The 25,293-nt window shown below is 42.2% G+C and overlaps 1 protein-coding gene across 4 annotated transcripts in view; it reads left to right on the top strand.

Annotated features, from left to right (window-relative positions):
- Positions 1-1,645: 1,645 nt before the first annotated feature.
- ptprub (protein tyrosine phosphatase receptor type Ub) overlaps positions 1,646-25,293 on the top strand; it is a 145,284-nt gene continuing 121,636 nt past the window's right edge. For all 4 annotated transcript variants that reach the window (XM_068735243.1, XM_068735242.1, XM_068735241.1 and 1 more), the window contains exon 1: positions 1,646-1,863. In XM_068735243.1, coding sequence (XP_068591344.1) covers positions 1,794-1,863 — 70 coding nt within the window. In that variant the 5' untranslated portion in view covers positions 1,646-1,793. The remainder of the gene's footprint in view (positions 1,864-25,293) is intronic.

The raw sequence follows: 25,293 nt of genomic DNA, 5'->3' as shown, positions 1-25,293 counted from the left end.
CAAAATACTCTCGAGTTAAAAAAAATTGCTACTCTGTGCCTTGAATACCAGTGCACAAAATGGCTGCCATGCTTCAAGCAGGTGTAATTACAGGTGTTAGCTTGTGCTCCTTTGGTTAAATTAAGTAATTTACTGAGCAATCCATCGTTCATCGGTCATTCGGGGCTAACAACATTAGAGATGTGCTCTGATGTTGGAAGCATTTTAGATGCGTCTGTTGGCCCCCTGTAATTAAATCCACAGCTTTAATGTTCACACAAGACAACAAATTGAATGATGAATAGCCGGCATAATGGTATCTTGATCCAATTGGGATTCTTGAATCGACCGCTAAATGTGTCAGCCCGGCCATGTTTTGACACCAGCTTGCTTCATGCAGAGCAGTGACTGCAGCATCAGCACTTGCAACAATTTCAAAGGTGAATCTCAGAGGCTGTGTAATGCTGTAATGATGTGCCGCAGGACAACTTGCAGCATTGGTGTCCCCCAGCTCATAATCTAATACACGACTGATGCTTCTAAACGTGTTATATAGGACTACGACCTGCCAGAGAAATATTTGTACACGTCAAAGTTATAGTGGCTTGATATATTTACACAACACTGAACATAAAAGCAGAGAGTGATTTCTGTCAGGTATTCTCCAACAAACATGGCCAGCTGTGAGAAGAAAAATGAAACCTCATCAAATGCAAATTCAATGCACACAACATGACAGACTATCTAATGTATGGAGAAATATGCTTTGCACCTGTCATGAGGAGGTGTGAAGGCAATTCTTACCCGTCTGTCCTGTTCTACTACAACCCATGGCCAACCTCAGCTGTAAAAATGCAAATAAAACTTTGTATTATGCATAGCTGGATTAAATAGAGTTCATATGGCTGATATGACATTTAAACATGAGAATGATTATCTTTGTTGACACAGAAGTGAAAAACTACATGTGTTGCTTTAAATAATGAGTATTTTCTCAACCTGTTGCTGTCAGACTGATAATCCTGTACCTGTGCTGCTGGGTGCTTGTTGACAGGTTTTAGGAGTTGCTGGGCTATATTAAGAAATGTCTAAAATTAAGCCACAATGGATGAAAAGGCAGAGAAAGACATCAGCACCTTGTGGCTGTCTCCACAGATACACACCAACGCACATAGACACTTTTTTTTTTTTTTGTCTTTTAGAGTGACATTCAGGCATTGCATTGACTTACATTATTACTTGGAGTCTTACCGTAACCCTTAACCACAGCCACTACATACCTTGTGTCAAGATGAAGTTCTTGTCTGGACTCACTAATTTAAACACCTAATCCAATCCCAACCCCAAACATCCAATTTTAAACCTCGAACAACCATTTGAAGAAGTAAAGACAGGCAAAAATGTCCCCACTTTTCAAAAATGTCTCCATTCAACTGCTCATGGTCCCCACAAAGACGTAAGTGTATACCAGCACACACACAGTCTGGGGCTCTGCTTGGCCGACGTTTGAATACCACAGTGTCGTGGCTGCTTACGGCCGCTTGGAGGCGCCCGGCTCATACTTTGTATACGCGAAGAACTGGCGGCTGGGAAGGAAAGTGGTCGTAAGAAAGAAATCTCTCCCCTGAACTGTTTACCCTGACGTCAGTTTGCAGAACTAGCTCTGCCCTGTCTCCTCCAGTGTCTCTGAAACTCCTCTCAGTGAGAACTGAGGCAGCAGATGGCCTCAGCTCTACTACTCGAGCGTCCGGACGTCACGGAGTGAATGAAATGATTTCTTCTGCACATTTAAAGTGGACTAAAACAGCTGCACGATGAACACCTGCGCCTTTCTGCTGATTTTGACTGTTCAGATCTACGCCGATGGCATCGAGGGGCCAACAGGTAAGGCGGATATCCATCTCGATCTCATAAATGCAATTGGGAAGTTTTAACATGTGGATGAAACTTCACTGAACGTAAAAGCGGAGCGAGTCTGGTGTAGGTGACAACTTTGTTCCCCCTTTCCTTAACGCGTTGCTGCGTTTATCTGCTGCGTGCTGCTGCTTCCCGTGACTTAGTGATGACACAGTGTGAATCCACTCAGTAGAAAATATAAAGAAATTCTTAAATAACTTTGTGAACTGAAGTAAGTTTTCCTGGTGCCAGACTCCTACAAAAATGCTGTTTATTTAGCAGGACTGCGTATGTGCGTTCTGGGAAAGCTCCAATTTCCCCAAACAACAATCTTCTGCACTACGCTGCTTTTCTTTTTTTTTGTGCTATTGCTCAAGCATATTTAAAGGCGCCAGGTAGCCTAAAAGGTGTTTGACATTGTGATCCAAAGTTAGAAATCAGTTCATTCAGATCTACAGTTTGTCCCTTAAAACGCTATGAACAACACTCCTGACATCCACAGATCAAAACCTGGAGCTGATCCATGCAGACAGGGTTGCATATAGTTGCATTGAGTGACTCTCTAGAAGTTTAGCAAACATCTGAATGAGGATTGTGGTTTTGCTCATTGTTTTGTTTTTTTTAAACCAAATACTTATTATAATATCCCCAAATATCCACTGTGGGGAAATAGATCAGATTCATTCTCAATGCTGCTGGATTTTTCTCCTGATGTGATGAGCTGCCTCTGGTCTTTTAGGTTGTCCTGCTGTAGAAGAAAAACTCATTTTTACTGATCAGCATGATCAACTTGTTTAAATGTTAAAAGTGATTTTTTTCAGTTTTGTGTGTAAATTAATGGGATTGTTACATGAAGAGAATGTGTTTTTCAGATTAAATGCATAAAATCATGCAATTTCTTAGATGACATTTAGAAATATACTCTGACATTTTCCCATTTCATTATCCAGTTTTGAAACTCAGCCACATATCAGAGAAATGGAAAGAGAGGGGCGGATTGGTAAAAATAAATATCTTTCATAGGAATGACACATGACACAGACCCTTTCATATTCATTCACATTCATGTTTTCAAAATCTCCTTTTATTCCCTGAATTCTGTTAGTCATTGTGCAATGTAATTACAGTGCTGTATTTTTCTATATTTTGTTTAAAAGGACTTGGGCCTGTTCGAGTCTCTTTGTCTCATTGACACACCATGCACCCATAGATTTGCGGATTTTTAGCCCTGTAGAACATAAAATCAGGCTAATAAGGCAGCAATATTAATAACATTTACACTGCAGGCTGCTTCAACACTGTAAAGCATTGCGTCACAGTGTTTGTCTCATGCATGTTGAAAAAAGCTTGATCATTTTCAGATCATTGACTTATCGGCGGCTATTTGTGTTCCTCACTGGCACAGTGCTTCAGTTTCAGTAAAAAAAAAAATGGAAAACCTAATGCTCAGCACAACACTTGTAGCTTATTTAAAAAAAAAAGCAACAAAAGCATGCAAGCAGAATGTGTATTGTCAAGAGGTGAATGGAGCAGATCATTAAGAGGAATGGGCTGAGACATATGACGGATTAAATCTCACACAGGTAATTAAAAGAGCTGAATGGAACATCGACGCTTCACTACGGCTGTCAACAGAAATTTACATGATGTTGGTTTTTTAGTTTGTTTACTGGAGTGTTGTGGGCCTCGCCACCTGCGCTTTTACCCTCCCATTAGCAGCCAATAGTTAACGCTGCTTGTTTCTGTGGCTTCTGATCCCGTTGGCCTGACTCCTTTAATGCTTTTCCACCTGCCTTCATCCAATAGGAGGAAATTAAGGAGCACAAATGCAGCCTTGACTTTTGATTAACACTCCCGCCTTTATTGCTATGATTGTGTGAGGACCACACCTTAACCTTGAATGCTTAATAACAATTAAGACTCTGCAGTCCGTTGGGGAATACTTGCCTTTTTCAAGCGATGCAATCTATATTTTCTTTCTTGCTTATGTCGCCGTCTGTTCAGGCTGTCAGTTCAGGGCAAGTGAAATTATTAGAGCCTATGAAATATAGAGGCCCTCTGCTGCACAGGACTGTAATGAGGTTGATTAGAGGAAAACGTATCACATTTGTGTCATGTTTTCTCAGACACAAAGAGGTTATGCAAGTCCAGTTTTCCTCTGTGTTGTTGATATTTTTTTTGTACAGCCCAATGTCACACATTCACTCCTCTGTTGTCTCTTATGGGAATCGAATGAATGTTCACTTACCATCTGTCTCCTCTATTAGCAGCAAATGCTACCAACTGAGTGGTGTAATTATCCCGTGTCTCATTTCCCGGTTTGATCAAAAGTTAAGGCAGAATATCCTTTTTGCTTATTTCACTGAATAAGATAAGACTTGGATCGACATGAAAAGGACTGTGAAGCCCAGACTGTCTTGTTAAAGCATGGCATGGAATGAATAATACTTTAGTGCTTCATGTTTACACTGCACCAACATCAGGAGCAGCGCTGGGAAACGTAACACAGGACCACCTGCATCTGTAAAGGAATTATAGCTGCAATGATATTTTGATCGTCAAATAAGAGTACATAAGATGTGTTCACTATAATGAGCATCTAACTTAATGGGGGGAAAAAAAAAGGCTGACATACATTAGTGAAAAAATATAACCATCGTGTAGAAAATGTTCCCTTGCGCCGCAGAGTTGCAGCACATCCAAAAAGTGGAAGGGTTCCCTGCAGGAGCCAGGCCACCATCTCTGGATAGAGGGTGGGGGGTGGGGCGGTAGTGATTGGTCCTAAATCAGACTCCTGAAAAGACTGGTTGATTTCCATCTTTGCGGGATCACAGGCAGTAATTCAGAGAGCAGATGGAAAACTTTCAAAAAAGATGGAGGGGATTGGAGGGGAAGAAAAGTGGGAGAGAATTTTCAGAGAGGGAAGCTGAGAAAGACGGAGGGATTTGGGTGTTTTGTTTTCAGCTGAGGCCACAGCAGGACTTCTGCTGGGCTTGTGTGTCCATTCCGCCTTCAGCACTCGAGAGAGTGATTAAACAGGGTGCTGATGAGAGTAGTCCTCTGCTCTGCAGCGTGCCTCTTCCAGTTTCTGTCTCTGATCTATTGTAATGTGGGGCTATGTGGAGGAGAGCCAGCCCCCCGATTGGCTCACTCATCTCACAAGACTGGATGATGAAACACATCCATCTCGTGTATGTGTTCAAAGAATTATGCCTAACACCAAGTGCCGTGATCGGCACGCCTCATCACTGGCAGCTCGTGCCCAATCAGGGCCCTCTTCTGTCTTGGGCTGGTTTCATTTCTCATTTTTCTGGTATTCTCACTTTAGTTTTTGCTCTGCTGAGTGTGCAGACATTTCTTTATGCTATACTGCAGCTCAATTAATCCTGTTGAGAATTTATTTTGTTGCTCTCGTTTTTAATTATCACATGTTACTGTTTCTAAATCAGTCACAACTTTGTAACTTTGCCGTCAAAGGCTGTGTGGGTTGTGGCCTACTCAGGCGGAGGATTGTTTGCTCTTCAACAAGGTTGAGTGCAAGTTAGGAGTCATGTTTCTGGTGCAGAAAAAGAGCAGGTTGAGAAGAGGGCATCGCCCAAAAGCAGGATTCTTTCTGTGGCCAATCCTCGCCAACAAAAAGCTCTGAAACGAAACTTGAAACATGCACTCTGTGTTGTATGCTGTCAATGTTTTAACATATTGATTACAATACAGGATTTGAATGCATGTGTGTGCCTTGCTTTTAAATTTTACATTTGCATGTGCTAATCTGCATCCTAGCTCATTAGCGACACAAGAGCTGGAAATCAGGTACGGGAGTCTTGCCATGCAAAGAAGGTCCCACAGTACCGAGGGACTCAACCCTGGCACCGATGCTAGAAGTGGCTGGAGCTGCCGCCGCTCTGTGCTCTTCAGAGTAAACGTGAGACCTTCCAGCATCCTGGAAAAGATGCCAAGACTGAAAGATTTACAGTCAGTGGCCTGCCTTGGCCTGTCTCTTCCTTTCCACTTCGCAGCGACAGCCAGAGTGCAGGCTTTTCTCGGCCAGGTGTTATTAATGCGGTATTGATCTTTTAGACTCCGGCAAGTCCATTTTACTTAAATTTGATCAAAGTGGCATCCCGTCTGTGGCCGGCAAGTTTGATGTAGGAGTGCGAATTAGCCAGCCAGCCAGGACTTGCATGATGTAATACAAGGAGCTGGGTTTGCGGCAGAGAAATGTTAACAGCATTGTGTAGTGCAAAAGACAGGGAAAAGAAGAAATCCTCTCAAACATGAAAGAGTGGGCTCATATTCACAAGACGGCTGTATATATTACAAATAAGCTGTGAATTATCCTCTTGATGTACTGGTCTAAAATGACAGAACTATTATACTTATTATCACTTAAAAGCATATGTTTTACTTGAATAATGGACAGGGAAATGTATCATTCACACATGAACCAGTGTTTATAGCCTGGATATGAAGGCGTGTGAGACCGCGTAGCTCAAGCACAAGCACACGCACACGCACAGATGTGTTATTATCCAACAAAGGGAAAGGCAGGGCTGTGAGTTGCAGTCCCTGTGTTTTCCTCCCACGAGGTAGTGAGCCCCAGACTACAAAAAGTGGGTCCGGAAGACTGATGCTGCGAGCGCTGCTCCTTATCTTCTACCCAGAGGAAAGAAAGCCAGCTGAGCAGTTTATATTTAGCCCACTGCTTGTGTTTCAGCTCTTTACCTTTCTCCTATGTCAACACATTTACAGCCAGATTCTTCCGGCCCTCTGTTGTTGGTGTATGGATAGTGTTTGACGAATGCTCGGGTCACTGGAGTCAGGGTTCAGGATTGGGCCAGGATTATAGTGTAGACATGCGACCTGTAGTTGAGCTGCCTGTAGTCCTCTGCATACGAAACTCCCCCAATGAAATCTGAACCGCTGACACTCTGCCAAAAGTCAAAACAGTCTCTTCAGGACATTTTTCTCCCCGGTGGTGTAATGGATGCAGGCTTCAGTCGCCTTTGTGCCGTGATGCCTGCTCTCCAAGGGGTAGAAGTGGTATTTCTGGTTTGACTGGTCCCTATATGGTCAAAAAAAATATCCTCACAGAGACCCAGCCATGAACCCGAACACCTATCACTCTGATGTATCTCACGCTTATTAGACTGACACTCTTTCACGTAAACTTTATTAGGACAGTGGAAATTGAAGGGCTTTAAAGTGCAACAGAGCATGGATAATGGCTAGTGTGCCGATTTAAAAGGGCATTGTATTTGAGGCCTTCACGGCATGAAGTCTAAGTAAAACTGTGTTCAAAAATAAAAAAAGCCATACCTTCTCAGTTATACGGCGTCTATACGGCATTTTGTCTCTCTTTCCTTGCAGCACAGTCACATAGACACAGCGGTTACACTCAGCTGGGCCAGCTGCTGTTGCTGGTGGGTTACTCGTAGGTCATAGCAGCTGTGGGAGCACAGGTGCCAGCTGCCGGTGAATCAGTCTGTGGACTGATACCAAACCTCTTGAGCACATATAACATGTATGAGGCACTCGACTGTAAAGTCAAATTAACATGAGTGAGACGTTGGCTAACCTTGTTTTTTTTGGCTGGGTGACATTAACAGGGTTTTTAGAAGAGTTCATCTGGAATTTTTGAAGTCCATGAAATCTTAAGTTGATACGCGTGCTATGATATACTGGCAGGCAGCACACTGGCTCCTGACCGCCAGTGGAGTTGAAAAGCTTTTGTCAATGATGTTAGTAAAGCGAGTTGGGGAACTCGGCTGGGCTTCGACACTTTGTTCTGTTTCAGGTGTTGAAATGAAACGGAGCAGAAGCAGAGCTTATTGATTTCCCAAACACAGCCTGTCACAGTCAGCTTATTGTCTTCTTCCTCTTGAAGCCCTCCTTTCGATCCTACATGACCTCCCATCACAACCCTCCTCGCTTTGACATGCTGCTATTTCAGCAGTTGCTCAGGGGATCGCGAGTAACTTTTTCATAAAAGAACATCCCCTTCCCTCTTGGCTGTTACACTTTGTCTCGTTGTAAGACATTTCAGGGGCAAGCAGTTCAGCTTTCCTCCTCGTTACCATTTCCCCAGCGTCATGGTGGGCAGCATGCATGAATCAAATCACTCATTTGCAGCTGATTCATTGAAAACAGTGTCTATTATTCATTTCTTTTGACAAGGTGGTATAATTGCCTGAGGGCAAGGAGATGAATCTCTTTTTGCTGCCCAGTGTATTTAGACAGTGTGTGAGTCAGTCCTGCAGGGACACTAATGAAGAGAGATCGCTCTTGACCGAGGAAATATGTGTCCTTTATCTTCAGATCACTGTGCTACTATTGTGTTGCTCGGAGAAAGGTACAACACAATTCCTCATAATGCCTGCACATACCTTGATGTTTAGGTCTGTTTATACAGACCCAGAGAGGTGATCTTCTTCTCCCCTGAATGCCAGGTGTGGTAGCCTTGACTAACCTTCCTTCAGAGCACACTTCATAGCCCACCAGGGCCCTCCGGGGTCCTCCTCCTGGTGATTGCTGAGCTGCTTGGCGTTCCTGAGGGACAGCTCGTCAAACAGTTTGAAAGACCTTTTGTTTGTTCCTGCGCTGGCCGCCTGACTTAGGCTGGCCAGCAAAGGGGAGGCTGGGAATGGGGAGGTGATTGCTCCTAGCGATGGGGGGCTTATGAGTGGATTGAAGTGGGCACCAACATGACCCAGAGCCTTGTTTGAGGAGCCTTTCATGTTTCCTTCTACAGTCAGGCAAAGACCATGTCCGCACTAATGTGGATACGTTTGGAAATGCATCTGCACTTGGCTAAGCTGACACAAAAAATGTGACCTTTTTGAAAACGCTTCCCATGGATGATTCTTAAAACGCTGGCCTCACATTGTCATGTGAAACAGGGGAAAAGGGAGCTTTTCAAAAAGCTGACAGCAGCATTGTGATGTGATCTACTGTAAAGCTGCTGGCGCTAGGGGCCTGCGCGTGACCCATGGAGGAGTTTTCAATGCTTTTCTGTTGTTTTTGGCATTTTAATACAAATGGCAAACTTTTTGAGAACGGCCTGGAAAGATTAATGTGGACAGAAAGCTTTCATGCCAAATTTCAAAAAGCACGGACCTTCTGCAGCCAAAGGCAGTGCACGGTTTGCGTGTCTCACATTAGCGCAAAGCCAGAAATATGCAAGAATGTCCAGGGAGCCCACGGGGTGTCGTTAACAAAGAGCTTAATTCAAAACCACAAACAGAAGATTATAATAATTGCTTGTGTGTATGTGTGTGGGTGGGTGAAAGAGTGGGCGTTTGCATGCATGCTCGCGAGCGCCTAGGTGTGTGTTTTATATGGAAGGGGCAGATTGGTGATTGTTCCCACCTGATTATATGTAAATATTTGCCGAACTCCTTTGGCCATGTTGAACTTCCATAAATCACAGCCATGTGGATTATTATGGAGCTTTTGTTTGCTTTACTCCTCCCCAGTGTGAAAATGCTAATGATAAAATTTGCATACTTTGCTTAGGACATATTTTTCTGATGATAAATACATTGCACGGCAAAGCTCAAAAAGCCCGGCTCTGCCATATAAATAGGCTTTGGAGCCATTTTTGTGTTTAGAGAGTAGCTGAGTACACTGTGTGTCAGAGAGCTCGGAGCAGGTCGGCCATGGCCTGCCCTTTGTCTACCCGAACAGCCAGGGTAATTAGGAATCAGCTTAGAGCTGGGATTATGGCTGGAAGTAGGCTGATCACAGGGGACAGGAGAAAAGGCATTAGGAGAATGGTGGTTAATATGGGTATTACTCTGCTTAGCAGTGGTATCATGTGACGGTAAGACAACTGACAATGGAGTCCTGTTGATGCTGAGATCCCTCGCTCTGAGCTAATAGGCTTTACTGCAGATAGCTTTGTTTACTCACAGTGTGCAGCACTCCACCTTCCTGCTTTATCTTCCTTCCTCACACATTCAAACTTTTTTTTTAATCATTTGTCTACACCTAATTAGAAAATGGTAATAATTTGCTGTACACCTCCCTGAGGTATTTTAGCAGTGTTCAGACATATTTGCCTTACACCAGCACCCTTAAAAACGACTTAAAAACGAAACACGCATGATTGTTCTCCTCTGTTGTGCTGCACTCTCACTCTTCTAAATATTATAGAGGATTTCGATATTTTTGTGGAATGTAATTTATATTCTCATTAACTGAGGGAACGAGCTGTAAAGAAGAACCTAAAAGCCTGATATAGTCTCTGCCCATCTCTACTTCAGGAAACATGGTCGCTGAAATGGAAAGCCTGTGTTTGGCTTGTGAAACAGAGAATGGTAAGATAGCTTCTTTTTTGTCAGTCCAGCCATTTATTGTGATGCGCATGCAGAGGTAACCCGACGCTTGAAGCCTCTGCACCACAAGGGAAGCCATTTGTTGCCCTTTAGAAAGGATAGGGAACCAGGCCAGTGTGAATAATAAGAATGGAGGGAGCGGGTTTATCCGAACACAGAAAGGTTACATCAAATGGCCCACCTAAATCATCGCATTACTTTTATTTACAATGAACTTGTGCATTTATTCCTGGTATCAGCTCTGCCTGTATTAGAAAACATTCCTGCTGGTGGATAGTTGGCAGAATTATCAGTGCACGACGTGACACAAGAAATGCTTTGTTTTAACTTTGGCTTCAGAGGGAGCAGGGAATTGTTTTCCACAGTCTTTAAGAGCTAATCCCATCAGAGGGACTGCACAGCATGGAGGGCTAACTCAGTCACGTCTGACGTAGCGCTGCCAGAACAAGAGGCAGACAGGAATGTGTTTGTCTGGCTAACTTGGCTTCATTTACTCCGAACAGGAAAAGCAAAAGAGGAAAACTTCTCCGACAACTTGACATCTTAATCCCTTTCTCTGCGCATGGATAAGGAGTGAGTTTCTGATTTTGTGGCAGGAGACAACTTCTGATTGCGATTCAGTAGTGGTTTGTGGAGGTGCAATGGTGGCTGAGACTATCATTATGACAGATGAATTAACTAGGTTTTTCCTCTCAGAGGAGGGTTCCTCGCTTCACTGGTTGTCTGTTGGCTTGGTTAGGCACATATGCTCCTGGGGGAACGGGCTCGTTCAGTGCTTAGGCCATGGAACTGAGGATTTATCCCAGTCCAGTGAGTCCCTGTGGCGCCACAAACTCCTGCTGAAGGATTTAAGATTGGTCTGTCCGTCTGTCTGTCTTTTATTTTCTCCTGAGGTTGAGAAGAAAGATTTTTCTTTAGTTCCAATAAATGCTTTCGTCTGCACCTGTGGCTGATACCATCTGGTTAAAATGAGTAAAGGGAGAAATATGGGTGAAAGGTGAAGTTCAGAAGTTATTGTGAAGAAAATGTGTTTTTCATGTCTCAAGTCTTGAAATGATTGTGTGCTCTTTCTCAATTCCTGGGGAAAAATCCCAGAATCACATTCTGATAGGTCCCTGTTCATAAAGGGTATATAAGTTGTAACTAATCGTGTAATAATTACTAATTAATACTGGTTATTGTATACTAATGATCTATAAACCAGTTATACATTATTAATACCCTAAGTCTTTGGGTAAATCCCTTTGGCTTATGTCTAGTTTTGCTTTTTTTAGATTGGAATTAGTTGTTAATTAGTCCAACAGCTCTATTCCATAAGGTCAGAGTTCAACTGGCCAATTAGAGGGGGTTAGACAAAGCCAGTATACTAGAGGATGATAAATGCTGAGGAAGAGGCACGCGGCAGATTCTGCGTGAAGTGAAAGAAACGGGTGCATACCAGTGTTCTAAAAACAAAAGAACATTAGATATTGTAGTTTAAACATCCGTCAATCTAATTAGAAAGAAAAAAAATGCTTGTTATAACTCCAGAACTTGCCAGAGAATCTTCACATTTTGAGGTTTTATTCAGTATCCAAGTAATCCTGTGATAATCATCAGTACATCTGTTGCAAATAGGAACTACTAATAGACAATTCAGCATACTTTCAATGGTGCCATTTTTCTGTCTGTATAGTGTAGTATAGTGTCTTTACAAGGTTTTCCCGACCAAAACATAAGCGGTACCTAAATGTAGATTTTGCCCAATATATAAGCAAATATTAGTGAGTGTTGCTCAACACCTGACACAATTGTTTCACAGTAGTCGGTCGCCATCTGTTTGTTTTTCTTGAAGGCTTTAATTTTGAAGCAGCTGCAGAAAGAGTTGAGTCTGAATTACTGGAAGACAAACATGGAAAGCATATGCTTTCTCACAGCTGTTGTCTGCTGCTCTCGTTTACATTTAGTTATTGTACTTTTTTTTGTCTTGGTCATAAAATGTAGTGTTGTGCTTTATATATGGTTAAAATAAAACATTAAAATAGCAGTGACATTCTCTCTAACAATCCCCCATGTTATGCTGGTACCATAATTCTTGTAATAAACAGAACCTGAAGTAGATATCACTGGATTTCTAAAAGACGTATCTTTCACATCCATCCCTGTGCCAAGGGGCTTTTCTGTTCTTAATTTCTCTGTCTTCATTGCTCCATCATTCCCCCTGCTTGTATCACCAGGCTCTGTGTTTTCTCTCCATCTTTGTCCTTGTCCTGTCAGCCCCAGGGCTTCACAGGGACCTACAGTATACTCAGTGTTTCTGGGAAGGGCTCAGTATTCTAGGCAGGCTGAGCACGAGCTCAAAGCAGACCTGTCTTTGAGTATGTGCGTCTGCCTGCCTCCCCAGGCACTCATTAAGCTGGTGTGTGAAGGTGTGTGTTTCCGGAGGCTTTTTGAAGAAACATGTGAGCATGCGGAGGTTAAAAGGCCCCCGACAGAGCCATCATTTCTCAGCCTGGAGCGAAGGGAGAAGGTAACTTCATTAGCCAGTTCCCGCCGTACAGATTAACTTGATTATACTAACTAAGTCTCGATGGCGACGGTGGTGCAGAGTACAAATGTCGCACCTGGAACTAAAATCTGTGCATCTTTTTCCCCATAAGTAATAGTTTGTGCATCCACGTGTGTGTGTGTGTGTGTGTGTGTGTGTGTGTGTGTGTGTGGGTGTGGGTAGGTGTGTGCAATGAAGGGAGGGAGAGAAGGAGGTTCAATTGATACACCTGGGACATTTGGCTGCTCTGTAATTTGCAAAGTAACTCATCTTCGGGTAATGAGCAGGTACCGGTCAAGGAACTGCTTTCTATAATTTGGTCGATGGAAGTCACACTCTTACTTTAATGCCTGCCCATATGTGCACACACACACACACACACACACACACACACACACACACACACACACACACACACACACACACACACACACTTTTAGCAGCGTTTCCTTAAGATTTCAGGCACACATTACCCTTTGTCTCACCCCTGTCTTTTTCTGTTGTTGTGTTTTAACATTCCTGCCTCACTAGCACAAAGCGTCACTATCAGTTCTCTGCATCTAAAAGTATCTGTCAACATATCTTTTACAGTTAACTTGCACAAACATTTGCAGTCATGCATAGTCACACACTCGCCCCTTCATTACTCTGAGGGCAAGCAACCTTGGCCTCTTTTAACCTGAATTGATCCACAGCTCCTCTCAACTTTACTCTTCACATTAGCTGATGGGGTTTACAGATGCGTTAGTGCTCTGTGTGCCCGTGAGCTGCACCTTGGGCAATAAAATGAACAACATAAGTTTGTATCATTCAGAGGAAGCCGTTCATCGAAGCGGTCACTTGCCATATCTTCATGGCCACTTCATGGCAGTTCTTTCATTCTCTACGGCTTTATTGACCAGAAAATAGAGGAATTTTGTTTCTTTCATTAGATTAGAACTGTCTAAGCCTTCCACATGAAGTCGCGTGCATCAGATTAAACACTTAAACTCACTTGAGGGAGTTGTCCCGAAGGTCACTTTCATGAATAGTCCTGCCTCATATCCTGTAATGCATTATAAAAGCTTTGTGTCTGCACTCACCTGTTGAAACAGAGCATTTGTTCTCTTTGAATGTGTGCATATTCTGTGAATTCTCTATTCTCCACACACTCTGCTGTAATATAACATTCATAAGCAAGGTTTCACTGCCAGTCCAGACTAAAAAAATATTCCTAAGCCTTCTGTCAGACTCCCAGTGAGGCAATTCTTTCTGACCTACAAATGCTTCAGAAAACATACTCTCTCTCTCTCTCTCTCACACACACACACACACACACACACACACACACACACACACACACACACACACACACACACACACACACACACATATGCCTGGGCTTGTCAGCTCCCCAGTCATGTATCCTGGTCAAGGTGAAGAAGTGTGAGGGGGGCAGGTGAAGCTGGAGAAATGCAGACACATGGAGATGAGAGGAGGGAACGAGGGATAGAACCATCTCAGACGTCCTGCCGACAGCCGCCCTGTTGTTGTCATTCTCAAGCTGACAGGCCAGATTCAGTGGGATTTTGCCGAGCTGCTGCTTTGATGAAATGTGTTAAGGGGAACTGAGCTGGCTGCAACCTCTGGCTCTAAAACGACAAAACACGACGCTCATGAAAATGAGGTTGTCCTCCCTGGCCATGATTGCTGGAAGGTTTTGGGGCAAATGTTTCTTTCCTCTGTCGCTCCTTGGCAAAGACGGCAGGAGCAGACTTTGATGCTGCAGGGTAAATGAGCACATGGACACATATATGTTTACAAGTGCAGATTATAATTTCAGGAAAATTACAGCTCTCGAATACCTCCAGTCATCTCCATTATCATGGCACGGTGTGTGGCACAGGGTTTACAGCAGAGCCACTAGGCACCAACAAACCCAGACAAAGACGCTCAGGTAGGTCATTAGTGGTTATATCAACATGAAAGCTTATAACACCCCATGGTATGTTATTAACTCAGCAGCCACTGCACTCACACATTGTTTTGGCCTCTAGCAGTATGCAGGGTGGAGAGCTTCCTGTCGCAGGTCCTGTTTTCCTTGCCACCTTTAAAGGGCCGGTGGATCGGCTGCCTATGTGGAGAAATACTGCCCTCTCTCCATGGCTTTTGATAAAATGATCTGCATCTGGAAAAATAACCAGGAAGGGTCTTGTGATCAGGAATGGATCATATTAGCAGGACAGGAACACAGAGAGGGTTTCTATCTCAATCCATGAGCAGGTCTGCTTTTTGGCAAAATTGGATTTACAGGATTTGTTTTCTTCAATGAAATGATGAGCAGTTTTGAAATGATTAGCACATGAATTATAGTCGCTTGACAGGAAATTGACAGTTTTGATTAAAGCTTAATTACTCATAGTAAAGCAAAAATGCAGACATTAACAATTTGAGGATGTCACAAATATAGCATCAACAATTTCACATATCACTGTATTTATAGCCTCAGCTATAGTTTGTAGGGCTTCCCCCTCTTAATCGATTTAATCAACTAATTAGTTGTTTGTTATTCGTCTACTTAGATTTCTTTCATCAATTAGTCTTTTTTTTGTGTGATTCTTGGTGGTTAGATCAACCAATTGATTAGTCGACAACGAATTTCGTTGGTCAAGGACAGCTCTACTAATTTACAACTTCTGTCCCTAGATGGACAAATGCACACAGACTCAAGAAAACACATACAGAAAAATGCACAAAAACAATATCAAATAACATTCCCTAAAATTCAGTGAATGTGATTATTTATGATTCTGTTCATTGTTCATTATATTTTTTTGTTTGGTTTCCAGAAAATGTACAATACCATCATACTGTATATCCCCGGGGTAATATATAATTGCATGTACAGTCAGTACAGTATGTACCCAATGACCCATTGCCATGCACATGGGACATTATGACACACCAATACAGTTGAGTGGTCTGGCTCTCAGTAAAGTGGGTCGTCCTTTAATCACAAAGTTGTCAGTTTGGCTCCTCCTTTGCATGCCAAATGTCTGTGAGCAAGACGCAAGACACTGACCCCCAAGTTGCTTATCGGCGCTTTACAGCAACCCACTGCTCCTAAATACTTAGGATGGGATAAATGCAGAGTTCAGATTTCATGTATGAATTAATCATCAGAAACCTTCATGTCTGAAAAGTGAAGCCAATGCTGAAGTGCCTTATTCTTGCATTCTTTGTAATAGCTTCTCTGGTTCCAAAAATAATAATAATAATAATAATAATAATAATAATAATAATAATAATAATAATAAAATGCTGTTTTTTTTGTCTTGCAACTTTAACCTTAACCGTGTGTTTTCTGTGCATGAAAGTTAATTGTAACCTTTTTGGTTGCTTAAAAATGTCTCTAAAAATTGTCAACGGCTTCAAACCGGCAGTCCACAAACCAATGCGTGACGTCACGGTGACTACGTCCACTTGTAATTTAGTTTATGGTATCAATGTATGTGATAATAAAAAGAAAGTTTTCCTTTTATGGTTTGTTTTTTACACATAAAGACTCAGATAGATACATACACACTCTCCGTCTGCCTTTTCACTGTCTTCACATACCTGTAGTTATTAAGAAAGCAGTTATCTCAGCGATGGTGAAGCACTTTTGTGCTCAAGCAGAGTGGTGCGTTCAGTTTGTGCCTGAAAGAGCAGGATAAGTATGAAGATATAATGGAGCGCTTCTGTAGTATCTGCTAGAGGTTTCCCAGCTTCACTGTGCATTCTCCATTCGGCCTCACAGCTTCAGCGTGCTCAGCAAAAATCATTCTTACCTTGAGGAGGAATGAGGATGGGGGTTAGAAGAGGTGGTAATGCTATTATGATTTGTCAAGCATTGGCTCCGTTTGTCATAATTTCTTTTCACACGGTGCTTCATTCACATCTCCGTCGACCTGATCCAGTCATTTGACACCATTCCAGCCCCCCACGCACCCTTTGGCTACGTGTGCACAGGGGGCCTCTATTTACACGGCTGCCTCCCTTTTTTCACATTATTGTCAGATGTGTTTGGCATGTTCTTGGCAGCGGCGAGAGCTCTGCATGTATTTAGCGCCCACGGCACACAGAGCGCTAAGAGTTGAGACTGTTTCATTGTTCTCTGTGGAACAGCGCCACACTTCAGACGAGTTTCCAGGAGCAGCAATGATCACAAACAGAGCTTTTCATATGCATGCGTCTTGTGCAGCCGAAGCTGAAAAAGAGGTGCTTGGTGGGCAAAAGTGTATCTTCCACATCTCTCTCTCTCTCTCGTCTCGCTCTGTCTCTCCCAGTCTTTTCTTCTCCACGGACCTCATGCGGTCCTGTGTGAAGCCTCAAATCAACACCAGCAGCAAGACCGGGCAGAGCCGGCGTGGTCCCGCAGCAAGGCCACACAGCAGTGCGAGATTGACGGGCTGTGTAGCCAGATGTGTTCTGCTTCACTGGACTTTGTGTGCGTCTGAGTGCCTGTGTTTGAGATTTGCGGGATGGAGGATGGATGTAGGGAAAGGCAATGAGAGAAGGAGAGAGAGCCAAACAGAGGCCAGGGGAACCGGCTTTGCTTTTGTCGAGTTTACATAATTAATGCTTTGTTAAACAGAACTGTCTACACACAGTATCAGCTCTGATCACAAATGCAAATATTATCAAGAGGATAAGCGTGGAAAACTCTCAAAATGCCTGACAATGGACTAAACAGTCATTACTGTGGTGGTTGTAGGTAATTAAATTCCAGGTAATGAAAAGCTGCAAACACTGATTACTTTTTCTCAGAGTCATTCAGATGCTTTTGAATCCCTGCGTGAATTCATAACCAGCTGTACAGTATATGTAGGATGTGTTTTATTGCTTTATCACTTTACTCCTTTCTTTCTCCCCCCACCTTGTGATAAACCTGTTTGTTAAAGGGATTTACAGACAGATTTGATGTAACTTAACTCGATCATTAACATTTGGGACAGTAGAGATGAAATCATTGATATGAGTGTGTGTGTGTGTGTGTGTGTGTGTGTGTGTGTGTGTTTGCTTCTGCTGAGTGGGGTTTTACAGTTGTTGGTCATTCAGAAGCAGAAAGGCTCCAGAGAAACCGCTGCGATTAGCCTCCCGCCCCTGGGACGTATAGCTTTCCAGGACCTGCTCCGTCAGCACCAAACAGGACATTTATCACAAACTCCACCTGAATCCTGCTACCCACACACAGCAGGGAGGCAAGCGCATACTCCTATATATGTATATGCAGAGACAGAAAGACAAACACAGATGGACAGATAATGCATGTGTGCATGCATGGATAAGGAAAATAATGACAACAAACACAGGCAGCCATCCTAGTGGGGGATTTTGTTAATTAACACTAACCATACAAATACACAGATTTCCATAATAAAACATGCAGAAAATAACAAGATGAGAACCTAGAGACCCTTTCTCAACTGACAACATGCCTGAACCCATCCAAGAATATTACTGAAGCAATTTGGGGGAACAATCACTGTTGTGTGAGGCCTTCACAGGTCTCTGATTACAGCATGGCGGTTGTGTTCTCTTAGAGCTACATTAAGTGATTTTTTTTGCTCTAAACGCAACACATATAAAGTTGATATTGCAAACTAGCAGCTTATATACACATCCAGCGGATACAGAGCCACATTTGCTTCAGTTGGAGTTGCGTTTCCGTCAACCTACAGATTTATGTCCAATATTCACTCTCCTTTTAGCTCTGTTTTGGTCTCCAGCAACAGGCGAGGGAAATATCTGACTCTTCAGCTACTAAATGCTACGACATTCAGTAGCTTGGTGCAAACTCAGTATTTCTACCATTTGGTGCTATGTAGGTGGCGGAGGTTTTATTTTTTTACTTTTCTTTACTGAATAATACTCACTGTGAGAGTGAACCAGAGTAGTAAAGTTGTGTGCTGTGCAGGGTTTATTCTAGACTTTTATTAAACAGCCAATATGATTAATTTTTCCAGAAATGCAGCCCTATAGAATAACTACAGGACGTTTAAAAAGCCATATATTAACCTACATTTGTCATAACTTGAAAATTATTCAAATGAAGAAGTGGTCTCAAAATAGTGTTGTGTGGCTTGTAGGGCTGTAGCCTACCGAATATTTTGAAGCTTCATTCATAACGTTGACATTCAAATTATTATTGATAACTAATGGAAACAATGCGTGCAATAATCCACCTTCTCTTCCTTTCGCTCTGTCTCTCTTCCTCTCGCTCTCAAACATACACTCGCACACACCCACAGCGAGCACTGCAGCACTCCCCGTTTCTGTAATTGTCTCTGTCATCTCAGTCCAGAAGTCAGAATTTACTGAAAAAAGATAGATGTAATCATTTCCAAAATTCGCAACATGTTTTTTCCAACCAAATGTTGTCCTTCAATCCATATTTGTTTGCATTGAGCCTTTCAAAGACAGCATTTTCACTAAAAAAATTTAAATAATACAAAACTTAATTCAAAAACCTCAATAGAAACTTTAAATGTTGAGACTTTAAAAAGGACATTTAGAACCTAGCGGCTTGCTCCGAGCCACTTTGTTTGTCTCCCATTTACAGAGCCAGGGCGGTGTATGAAATAATCAGTTATATCACACACAAACACACACACACACACACACACACACACACACACACACACACACACACACACACACACACACACACACACAAACACAAACACACAAACACACAGGTACAAGTACAGCCGGGCACATTGCAGCCTGACTCACTGGACTCTGTGGCATGTGAATGTAATTCAGCCTCGGAGCTCAATAAGTCATATCTATAATGCACGGCATGCAACTGCATAGCAGCAGTTAATATTACTGATTCACTTTGATGAATAACTGCAGATGAAATGGCATTAATGTGGTCCTGACTTATTGTTGGTGGTTCATGATAACCCTCTAGGAAGCACTATACAATTTAGTGCACTTTACAATTCTATCAGGAGCCAACACATTAATAATCTGGAAGCAATTTTAGCATTTTGTCTTCATTATCTGTGACTCATGTAGGTATAGGTTTATAAACTACAGCAGCACTTATCATTAAATGGGTGTAATTTAAATTCATGAGTTACTTTAGTTACAAGAATCTGTGCTTCAGTGTAAAGCTGAAACGATTAATAGATTCATTTATGGAGAGAAAACGTTTCAAGCCAACAGTTGTTGGTCGTAGCTAGGTTGAGTATTTGCTGCATTTCCTCTTCTAACATTATAGTACATTTTATATTTTTTGGATTTGGACTGCTGGTTGAACAAAACATGACATTTGACAACTTTACTTTGGGTACTATTAAATTGCAATAGCCATTTATTAATCAACATTGATAAATATAATATTGTCATCAGTTGAATTCCTTATTCAGTGTGTTGTCTGTTCAAAAGAAGCAGCATCTAGTATTCAGCAAATGCAAGCAGAGAAAAGAGTGACTGCTATGACAATTGATTTTCCATTTTGTAAAACATTTGAGTGTTTCTAATTGTATTTCTTCGGTTATTAGGAACTTCTCTCATACTAATGTCTAAAACATGTCCAAACAGTAAGGAGGTTGAATTGTTCTAATGATTCCTCCGATGCTCAAGCTGTCACACTGCTGCGTGTCAATTATGTCCTTGTCACGAGCTGGAGGAGATAAAGTGGATTGTATGATCGATACTTTAACCCTCTGCAGCAGTCTCTCATGTGTCCTCTCTCACACTCTTCCTCCCTCTCAGATTCTGAGTGTATTTCTATGACTGGCTGCTGGTGTGAGGTCAATAACACATTTGTTAGAAGCAGGTCTGGCCCCCACAAGAGGGACCTCTCTGGGTTCATCATTGGCTTATTAGACATACGTTTGTCTCCTATCGACCTTTTAGGCCTGCTGCATGATCCACAACGCTTCCTCTTTGCCCTCTTCTAGTTTTTTTTATATATCTTTGCTCGTCCCGCTGACAGCTTTCTGTTCGTACATAAAAGCGGGATGGTGTCTGACAGCAAATTTGTCTCGCTGAGGTTTTGGTTGTAATTGTGCCTGGAGATATGATGACCCAGTTTGAGGCAATGAAGTGATAACTGACTGCAAAACTGTGAATCAGTTTTACGGGAAGCAAGGAAATATGCAAATAGGGATGCATAAAAGATTCAAACATTGGGACCTCTTTTGACATGGTAATGGTTTAATTTAGTATGCAAATAATTGTACAAAACGGTCACCCATTTAACTATTTTTGTATGTCTCAGTTCTCATTAGCAGTAGGTAGAAGTGTCACTCCCACATATGAATGAATCATCATGCTGTCTGTCCCCGACTCCAGTTGATGCTCTCTCAGACATTTGATGGGCAAAATGGCAAAGCCCCTGAAAGCTTAACAGGCTTGTAAATACACAACACTGAGCTGAGTGTTCATTATGCTTTATCTATGTATATTTGTCTGGGCAACTTACGTATGTGCTTGAATGCCTGCTTTTAAAAGATCCAGTCCTGCCAAAAAGCGATTGCTCTTAATTCATTTTCTCTTTCATGCTTTGAGGTACGGGCAAAAAAACCCTGTAAAGCATTGTCAAAATATGTTTAAAAAAACAAACAACACAGGATAGTTATTGGAACTGTTTGGAAGTACTTTTTTTGGCTGTGTTTTTGGAACTGATGGGTGCGTTAATGGCCAAGTTGGCAGACTGTCATCTTCTTAAATGAAAGTGAGATATTGCTCTCAAGATGCATAAGTGCCTCGCTCAAAGTGGAACAGAACTTAATGCAGCGACAAAGATCACAAATAATGCTATAAATGTGGCAGTTATTATTATTTTTTTATATATTTTCAAAAGCATGACTAAATCACAGTTAAATGCTGCAGTCATTTCTCCCGGGCTCTGTAATTTTGGTAGCTATTGCTAAAATTGCAGACAAGAAAAGAACAGAAAAAGCTCTTCAGAACTAATTGTCTCTGGAGAAAGCGCCCTCTTCAATGTGCAGTTAGCGGAGTTGTTATTACTGTACCTCTGCAGGCCTGCGATGGGCTCAGGTCTCAGGTGAATAGCTGCAGTGTCTCTTTGTTGTCAACAGAAGAAAGGGATTGCTGGCTATCTGTGGCTGGCAGGGTGCTAGTCAGGGTTAGTGGTGCTTTTGCAGCCCTGTTCCACTCACTAGGCTTCTTCATTGCCTCGATCTGGGCCTTGGAAATAATGCTAATCATCTCTGATAATGAGTAGGAAGGAGAAGGAGGCAAAGTACAAACCAATCAAGAGTGGAAAGTGTCAAATGGGGTGTACATAAATTTGCATTTGTGAAGAATTCTGTCTCCTTCTCAAACAGACTGCCAAGTGCCTGTGTTTATAGTGAGCTGAAACTGCCACAGGCAAGATGGTTGCTGTTATTTATGTTCAAAGACTTCAGCTGTGATTGAAAAGGCACCCCGCTCTTTGATTTACCACTGTGAATCAATCAATCAATCATGAGTGTGTGTATGAGTGAGCTCGCCTCAGACTGCCGTGCTTCGTTGTTTTACAACACTCACATCATTAGAATTAATATTGGAGGACGTTTCACGACGGCCAAAGGTGGAGTAGCTGCTTCACCGCTGCAGATACACCTTGATGATGTCTCAGTCGACTCCTTTCGCTGGCAAAAAGCAAAAACTGAGGCACGCAATTGGACGCTAATAAGACATGAGTATTGCTTGTGACTGGCAAAATGAGACATCTGAGGTCACTATTGTTTAACACCTCACTGCTTGTATGAAATGAATCCTGCTGTTCACTCCTGTGGTGTGATTTTCTCTCATAGAAATTGTACTACTCACTCACTGCTCTAAGTACCTTGTTTTTTTTTTAATGCTCTCTTCTATTTGTAGACAGACAGGAGGCACTCGCACCGGGAAAAGCAAAGGTGCAAAAAAAGCAACAAAAAAAAAAAGCAAAGTTAAATAGGTCGAGGGAAAAATAAGTCTTTTACGCTTATAAATAGTCATAATATTTTAAATTCAGACAGCTCCACATTCTGGCTAACAACATTAGGTGCAGAGGCTAGCAGTTTCAAGACTCTGTAAATTAATTGGATGAAGTATCAAATCAGACTGTTTTTCTGGGGGGCTTATTAAACACCTCAATTTGCATTTTGTATATCTCTCTCTGTTTTTAATAAAAACAAATTAGTCATTTGTTGGGAGTATTTTAAAAGCAACAGCTGTAGATAATAAATATGTATAAAGGGGAGGTTGTTTTGCTTCATGTCTGGATTGTTCTGTGCATTTTTTTTTAATCAAAGCTTTTCTCCTTCAAATTTTGCTCCCACGCTCTTGGACACCATTGCAGTTGTCGTTCTGCTGATAGGCAGGCCTGTGCTCGCCTGTGACTGACAAACATCCCCTCTCTGGTCCCTAAAGGGTTCTGGATGGGTTGAGAATAGAAATACCCAAGGACACATTTCTTCCACATTTGAATACAGAAACGTTCTCTCTGATCTTGATTATGAAACAGATTTTTTCTTCTTCTTATGAAAGCGCAATGTTAACATTAATCTGAAGTGAAGGTTTGGACACGCTGTTTATTGGGTGTAAAGATCGGAGTGTTGCTGAAAGACTGATTTTGTCGATTAACTCTCAGCAGGAACATCAAAACCGGAAACAAGAGTATAACCTTCCAGAACAGACTCATTCAAAGCAGTGACCAAACTGATTACCCTTGTGTTCACCTTGTCGTCTGATAGCTCTCTGAGGAATGGAGGAGGAAAAAGCCGGCAGTGCCTGACGAAAGACGGATACTTTTTATGCAGATTAGATGCAAAGTATTTTTAACAATGCAAACTCTGGTGGATAACAAATTGTTTGTTTTGGGGCTTTGACAGTTTGTTTGAATACGTAGATACTACAGGGGAAACAGTGAGGAAGCTAGTGAGGGAAGGCAGGCAGAGATAACGCTGCTCATTTGCAACCAAGTCTTGAGATTAGACTTGTAACTGGTACTTGGTAACAGTGCAATAGAGTTTAAAGCACTAAACCTTTTAAATAACTACTCAACAACCAGTTTTCTTCCTTTTTATTTCAATTTAAGTAGCTTTGATTTAGCTTTGATTTGGGAAATATCATGACAGTATCATGTAGGATCTGTATCAGCTTGTAATCAAGCTGTATGAGGTTTCAGTTGAATAAAATATTCAGAACCAAGACTCCATGTTTTTCATAGCCGCACCATTTCATCAAAAGGAAATATTTTAAATGCATTGTGCGGAATTTTATACACATTTGCCAAAATTTAGCCTTTGATATTTGTTGTCTTTGGAACCTTTGGGATCTACATTAAAATTCAAAATAAGCCTCTTGATGGTTTGAGATCCACAAGCGTGTTGGAGTGAAAGAGCTGAGCCAGAAAGCAAAGCTCTCAATTTACCAGTCGATCTATGCATGGATCTGATCCATGTGTGTTCTCCTACAAGCTCCTGTTGACAGGGGAGAAACAACATTAGGACATTGAAGAAAGTAGTGGTTTTCAGTAGTTTTCTCCTTTTTCAGTAACACAGCCATCTCTGCTGCAAGCCTCCTGCTCCCAGTGATCACTGCTTTCTATCCCAGTGAATGACAGATCAATGAGTGCATGTGTTGCCCACACTTGCTCCTCATCACAAGTAAAACAAACAATGCAAACACTGTAAATAAGGCCTTTGGGGCGACAGATGCTCAGTCTGTATGGACTTGGCTTGGGAACTGGAGGGTAGCCTGTTCAAGTTCCAAATGGACCAGTTTCTGAGGTGCCCTTGAGCAAGGCACTGCACCCCTAACTGCTTTGGGAGCTGTGTGCCATCCCTCCACATGTGCCTGTGTGAGTTAAATAATTGATTTACCTTACATTTTGTAGAACGACATCAATCTAGTGTTGTGGTGGTGATATCAACGAATCTATCAATCCAAACCCACACTGTAGGCACTCAAGGCATGACTGCTGCTAACCTTTTTTTTTTTTTTGTCAAGTATGAATGCAGCTTTAGCTCATGGATACAAGTGCCTGAAATTGGCCTGGACATTTGGAAGGAGCTCAGAGTAGAACCGCTGCTCCTGCTCATTAAAAGCTCTTCAGAGGTGGTTGGCATGGTTGAGGCATCTGATTTGGATGCTGGGTTAAACTCAGAACACACTGTAGAGATTATTTATCCCACCTGCTTCTGGGAGCACCTCGGCATCCCCTGGCAACAGCGGGAAGACACGGACAACCATACCCTCAATACCATTCTCCCCAACTGGGTAAGTGGCAGAAAATGGATGGATGGCTTGAACAGCTTTTGACTAAGAATTAAAACTGCACTGAGCACAATGCCTGCTTAGTTGTGGACTATTCTTGCATATCCCCAATTAATTTGATGTTGAGATTATCACCCCCCCCCCCTCCCCTCCCCTTTATATCGCCCTCAACTTCTGCAGCATGTCATCCACTAACAGATGGCATAAATCATTCTCTTAAACGCCACATTAAGTATTAATCATTCTCAGCGCTGTCAATGTCACACTGCTCGGTGGGCCACAGCCGTGCAAAGTGTGATTAATGGAGGTGGAGAT

Source organism: Cebidichthys violaceus, unplaced genomic scaffold, assembly GCF_023349555.1.
Source record: "Cebidichthys violaceus isolate CVI_PGR_0920_01 unplaced genomic scaffold, fCebVio1.0.p SCAF_7, whole genome shotgun sequence".
NCBI lineage: Eukaryota > Metazoa > Chordata > Actinopteri > Perciformes > Stichaeidae > Cebidichthys > Cebidichthys violaceus.
This window is presented reverse-complemented; position numbering and strand designations above follow the sequence as displayed.